We start from the raw sequence: 6,164 nt of genomic DNA, 5'->3' as shown, positions 1-6,164 counted from the left end.
CCTCTCGCCCCAACCCTCCTCGCTCTTCACGCCCTTCTTCGTTATCCCTCCCACCGCGGTCTATTGGTGGGGAAATCTCCTCACGCTTTGCGGTCCTTCCTATGTGGCCATGGAGGGTCTGTCCAGTCTACTGTTTGCGCAGAAAGCGGGCCAAATAGGCAGAGACATTGCGGATGAAGCAGAAAGTTACCAGTTCGTGATTCTCATCGCAGCAGCAACTGCATTCGTTGCAGCTGCGTGGTGGGTCGTCATCGTGCGTGCTGCTCCGCGTCTTCCTGAATCACGCCGCACACTAAATCTTATACAGGCATAACCCGCAGCTGCTGCATCTCCTTCCCCGTTCTCGCGGAGGGGTCCTTTTTGCTGGCTAAATCCTTGTCGTCTGCGTCCCACGAGACTAAGCAAGGACAATTAGTCTCTATCTATGGTCTCCACTTGTCCTTAGCTAGTTTTTCTATTCATCGGATTTTTCCGGGCTTACGTCCGGGAAAATCCTTTTGCTGGCTAATCCTCGCAGCCTGCGCTTCGGACCGCGAGGCTAAGTGAGACCAAATAGAATGCAAAGCTGCCATATACACTTTCATCGAGTGCGGTGTGATCTCTACCAGCAGCATCGTGGTATTGAGCGCTCTCAGCGAAATTCCAGGTTACTTGTAATTTCTTGTCCTTTTGCGCCATTTTTCTCTTGCTTGTATATTACTTTGTCGTAAAATAATCATACATGTGAGGTATTGCAAAAATCCATCAGAACTGTGGGTTATTTATAATTTCTTGTCCTTTGGTGCCATTTTTCTCTTCCCTGCGTATTACTTTGTCATAGAATGATATTAATTGTGCGGTGTTGCATATTTTTATCAGACTTGTAGCATGCTTGCGATATCGTATCACTTGCTGTCATTTTGCTGGTGTTTATATAATACATTATCATAGGGTATATTATCACAAAATGCCATAAAATTTTGGTCAGACTTTGCAAATTTCATCTATTAAAAGCACGTCCTCCCCGATTTCGTGATGTCAGAGGTGTTGTCACCAGCGGAGAACAATGGATATTCTTCGTGTATGAGAGGCACACCGATGGTACTGGGCTAGTCCTATCTTCTCCCCAATACACTCTGGGACGGAATCTCGAAGATATAGCCTTGGTTCTTGGCCTCTTGCGCGATTCGGTGCGACTGAATTCTCGCATTCCATTTTTGCATCCTCACTGTTTCAAATAGATTGATAACACAACTAGCTCCAACCATACATTCTTCACTACCATGTGACGGATATATGGTCCTACAGCACATTCTCCTTGATATATAAGCTCCTTGTGTTTGTATTGTTGGATGAAGTTCGACATCGACTGCATTCCTTTTCCTTGTTTGTCATCACGGATTCTATAGCAGAATCCTCATTAGGCAAAGGCTTTGGAATTCAACAGGGACAAATATTAACAAGGGGATAGATCGATAACCCCTCTCTTAGAAAACACTAATATCAGAAATCAAATCCAATTAGCTTCGCCCATGACAGCATGTGCAACATATTGCAAGAACTGATCATGACCTCCCCTCCATCGATAGACCACTTAACAACTGAATGATTCCGTGAGCTCAACGCACTGCCCGGGAGGTATGTGACCTATTGCATGTCGATATTTCGGTATTGACCTATCTCGTATCGATAGGGTGATTCTGCCCCCGAGGTATGACTTTGCAGAGGTTGTGAATAACCGACTTGCTGAGTGCAGTCAGAGGCAGTCAAGGTCCCAAGAGGTGGCTGATATATGGTCCTGCGATCAAACAAATCCTTTCGGAATACATCAACCAGCCTAACCCCGACACCATCAAGGACATTTTGTCAGACTGGGGCAGTAATTCGGACAGTGAATGTGTGAATGGTAACGTTGTGTTTTTGCCGTCTGCCAACGATCACTTTCAGCATGACAGGCAATGGGATGAATACGAGATTCTCCTTAGTAGAGCGGCAAGTTGCTGGTAAGCTAATCTTCCTCCAATTGATGCACAACATATATATGTGGGCCACGAAACTTATCTTCGCAACAACCCCGACATGATGATGATCGATGATCCTTCTTTAGCTTGTATGAAAGCGCTGCAATGAATGAATTTATCACTTTGTAAGGCTTGTTCCGGATGTCATGATCCTCGGGGTCATGTCCAGGTGCACTCATTGGTGGCTTGTCCTCACTCTTCCGCTCTCCACCCAACGTTGATGAAGTAGTCGAACTCCAGTAATGGCCAAGGCAAATCACCTCCTCTCATTGCAGTCCTCATGTTGTCGAAGTCGCTGCACAACGAGACAAGAAGGTATGTCTGTCTTTAGTTTGTTGATTCGTGGAGTCAAATGGTTTCTGTGCAGGCATTGTATGTTGCTCGCCGACCGAAAAAAGCTAGTGAGAATGCGAAACGCATCAAGAATCCCAAACCGTGGGTTCGTGTAGTCTTGTTTATCTGCTGCGTCTCTCTTGGTACTGATGACAGCCCTGGTACTGACGGGACTCCTCGCACCACATAGATAACTTTGTGACTACCTCATCAACTATTGTTACATGTTCTGTTTCAATTCATGCGCGTCGACTCTGGAGACTGATATTATGATTTCAGAGGAACGTATCAGCGATTTGACCCTGTTCATTCTCGACCGATTTTTAGTCAGGAACAAATGAAATTTGAACCGGAAGCCCACACTAAATACTATCTTAACGGGAGGTCATTTTAAGGTTCTTGAAGACGCAGAAGATGAGCACTGCAAGTTCTGGCGGGTACGGCATCGGGTGACGGCATGCTGCACAGCCTGCAAAACATGCTGAAGGATTTGACGAGATCGAGTTAGAAAGTAGGCTGGAAGAAACATCAAAGGAGAGAGGAAATACGGCTCCCATCGAACTTTGTCACCCTCATGAAGTTCCTTACATATAAGATACACACAGTGCCGGTCGCAGACCTGAGCGCTTCGTCCACACAGCAATGAAGCTGTGAAGCCAAAAGGAGGATGACGCGTGGGACGCACCTTAAAAGACTATTTGAATGAAGGGACGCCCAACTTCCTGTTCTCCCAACCAAACACCCACCGATCGCTGGCGATTGAGCACTGGGCTCGTCTGAACGTGTCCCTTCGTGAGTGATACTGTAGAATCTTCTGCAGGTTAAAGCTGATGATATGCTTCCCAGCAGCTTCGGATACCCACCAAGATCTGTGGCACGTTCTCAAATAACGGCGCCGTAAGTCCTGCATAAACAGTCCCGAAGCGTTTTCTAGGTGAGGACCGGATTACTGTAAGTAGGCTGTCTCGTTAGCAATGGCTTGTGTGCTTCTAACAAGTATTAACGAGAAGTAGGCCCCTGAACTCACCATATTGATAACCATTGCCGACTGATAACCCGGTCTGGTTCAAGAATCTCGGCAGACATCTCTCGCATAGATAGTCCCCAATCTGCAGTACATGGAACCCCCAGCGCCGACCATGTCATCCTCTACCAGCAAGACGCCAGCGACCACGCCACGCCAGACCATGCAAGGTCATACCAGCTGGGTAAACAGTGTTGTCCATCTGCCCAGCGGACGACGCATAATCACCTGTTCAACGGACGGCTCAATCCGACTATGGGACCTAGAGAACGGCGCACAGATAGGTGAGGACTGGAAAGAGGATGGATTAGGAATGCGGTCCATGGCATTGTCTCCAAACCACAAGACAGTTGCAAGTGGAAGCGATAACGGGACAGTGAGGTTGTGGGATGTCGAGACGAGGAAGGTAATCTCCAAATGGACGGGACACGCCCGTGCCGTGTGTGCATTGCGCTGGAGTGCAGATGGTAAGCGAATAGCGAGTGGATCACGGGATGGGACGGCACGAGTCTGGGATGTCAAGAGCGGCAAAACTGTCCTGGAAATCAAAACCGGACACAAGTGGGCGAACACAGTGATGTACTCCCCTGATAACGAATACATTGCAACGGGCGGAGATAAGGAGGATGCAGTCAAAATCTGGGATGCGAAGACGGGCGAGTTGATCACCACACTCAAACACGATTACGCAGTTTGGAGCGTCACCTGGACGTCGGACGGAAAGAGGCTTATCTCCGCGTCATATCGCCCGATAAGGATATTCGACACAGCCACTTGGGAGCAGATTGCCATTCTTCAGGGTCACACATACATTGCCGACGTCATCTCCTTGTCTCCCAACAACCGCCTCCTTGCAAGTGCACAATGGGATAAAACAGTGCGTCTATGGAATCTCGACACGAATCTCCAGATCGGACCACCCCTCCAGCATGAAGATATTTTGTGCTCCGCAGCCCTTTCTGCTGATGGAAAAGTGCTAGTCACTGGTTGCCAAGACGGAAATGCGTACACATGGGACATTCATGCCATCCTCAAAAAAGCTGGCCTTGAAGACCTCCTGCCTATTTCTCATGTAAATCACATGGTTCTTAGGTAAAACTATACTGATCTCCCACTTGCAGGTCCCAGCTCAAAAATCGTTAAGGACCGTATGTGACGAGTTTCTCAAAGCTTTTAAACCATTTTAAAGATATTCTAGAGAGATGCTACGCGACGTCCAGCTGTTCATGCCCGACGAATACCGCCAGGATTTTTCGATAGCGCCCAGGTGAGTCATCTGCTTTTGTTGACCAGTTCTCATTCTGATCTTTGTGCTCTCAGTCCTCCGCAGCACACGGTTCCCATCACCATTCCTCTTCGTCGAATCCGCGTGCGCTATTCAGCGGCTTTTCATCGCTTTTCCGTCACTCTCACTCCAAGACCGATGGAGCAACCGAACTCCAGCATCGCTCAAGACGGTCCATCTTCTCTCATCGTGGCCCTCGTATCGTCGATGTTCCTACAGTACAAGACAGAAAGGTACGTATTTTTTTTCGCGTGTGTTTCCCATCGCCGTTGTTGAATGATTGATCTGCAGCCATTGGCTGTTGCTCCACGGCCGCGGCCGCGGCAGCAAGGCCAATTGCACGGCCAAACCCAGGCGTCATCATCACAAACTCAGCCTGCCACAGCCTCGACCTCCACGGCACCTCCTGCTCCAGGTACTCATACTACCACACCTGGTGCAGCAGCTGCGCAGTCACCACCTATCCCGTGGTGGGGTCGTCTCGTACTTTTCCTCTGTTGCGCATCTCCCCCACATGCTAATGGGCATTAATACTGCAGTATGTGGCCAATTATTTTATCTTTGTTGCAGTCTTTATATCTATATCGTTTGGTACTCCATCAAGCTCGTTTCCTTGTCGTAACACCAATGCAATGCATCGCACTCGATATTGCTTACCATTGCGAGTGAAACATTATACTCGAGGAGAATGAAAGCCCGGGACAAGTCCAGGCTCCTCCGTTCATCTATGGACATCCGCAGTACTGCATATTTAGGCGTCGGCGAGCTCGCTTAAACATAGCCGCAAACCTCTGTGTGCTTGTCATACCCCGACCCATTCAGAGTGAAAGCAACAGATGTGACGCACAGTCTGATTGTATGACCTCGCGTAGTCAATGTGGCTAAGGCCATATTTTCTAACGTGCTTTTACTTGCGGGACAGCAGAGACCACGGAGCAAGATATTCTTACCCTTCATCATGCTGCCCGCGGCTTCATTCCCTCCGCCTGCTCCGCTACAACTTCCATTCTGCTGCTCTGCTCCATATAGGTACTGCGTTTGAAGAACTGACACCCATATTTACGCCCGCATATGTGCCGTTAATATTTGATCTTCCACCCACCATCGAACACATCTTCTTCAGCAATTGCCACGACTCATTCTAGCCCATTTTTTTAACGCAATAGCCGCGCTGACGTGTGCCAAGTATGTGAAGCAGCAGGGCGTGAATTACGATATTCAATCCTCGGGTACCCATAGCAAGTATGTACATCCTTGGACTGGATCGTTCTCTCACCCCATCGCGCATACGCACCCTCCCTCCCAATATCGTTTCCTGCAGTCTATGTAGTTTTAACACGCTATGCCGATCTCGCGGCGATTTCCCGCCATATAATTTTCCCAAAGCGCTGCAGGTGCCAAGGTGTGGCCATGCGACCTTTGCGTGGTGTACAACCAAGACGTCTCGACCGGTTGTCTGATTCGGACTTGGACTCAGTCTCAGTCTCAGTCACCTAGTGAGTTCAAGAAGCGAACCGGTAGT

At 48.5% G+C, this 6,164-nt stretch overlaps 1 protein-coding gene across 1 annotated transcript; it reads left to right on the top strand.

Annotated features, from left to right (window-relative positions):
• Positions 1-109: 109 nt before the first annotated feature.
• DEU56DRAFT_915213 (uncharacterized protein) lies at positions 110-371 on the top strand (the record flags this gene model as incomplete). Its single annotated transcript, XM_041357713.1, has 2 exons — positions 110-240; positions 308-371. 2 exons carry the CDS (start codon positions 110-112, stop codon positions 369-371), a joined length of 195 nt encoding a protein of 64 aa, XP_041205933.1.
• Positions 372-6,164: the final 5,793 nt, after the last annotated feature.

This window comes from Suillus clintonianus, assembly GCF_016758775.1.
Source record: "Suillus clintonianus strain FC179 chromosome Unknown DEU56scaffold_64, whole genome shotgun sequence".
Lineage (NCBI taxonomy): Eukaryota > Fungi > Basidiomycota > Agaricomycetes > Boletales > Suillaceae > Suillus > Suillus clintonianus.
Note: the sequence above shows the minus strand (reverse complement) of the source record. Positions and strands in the feature narration are given on the sequence as shown.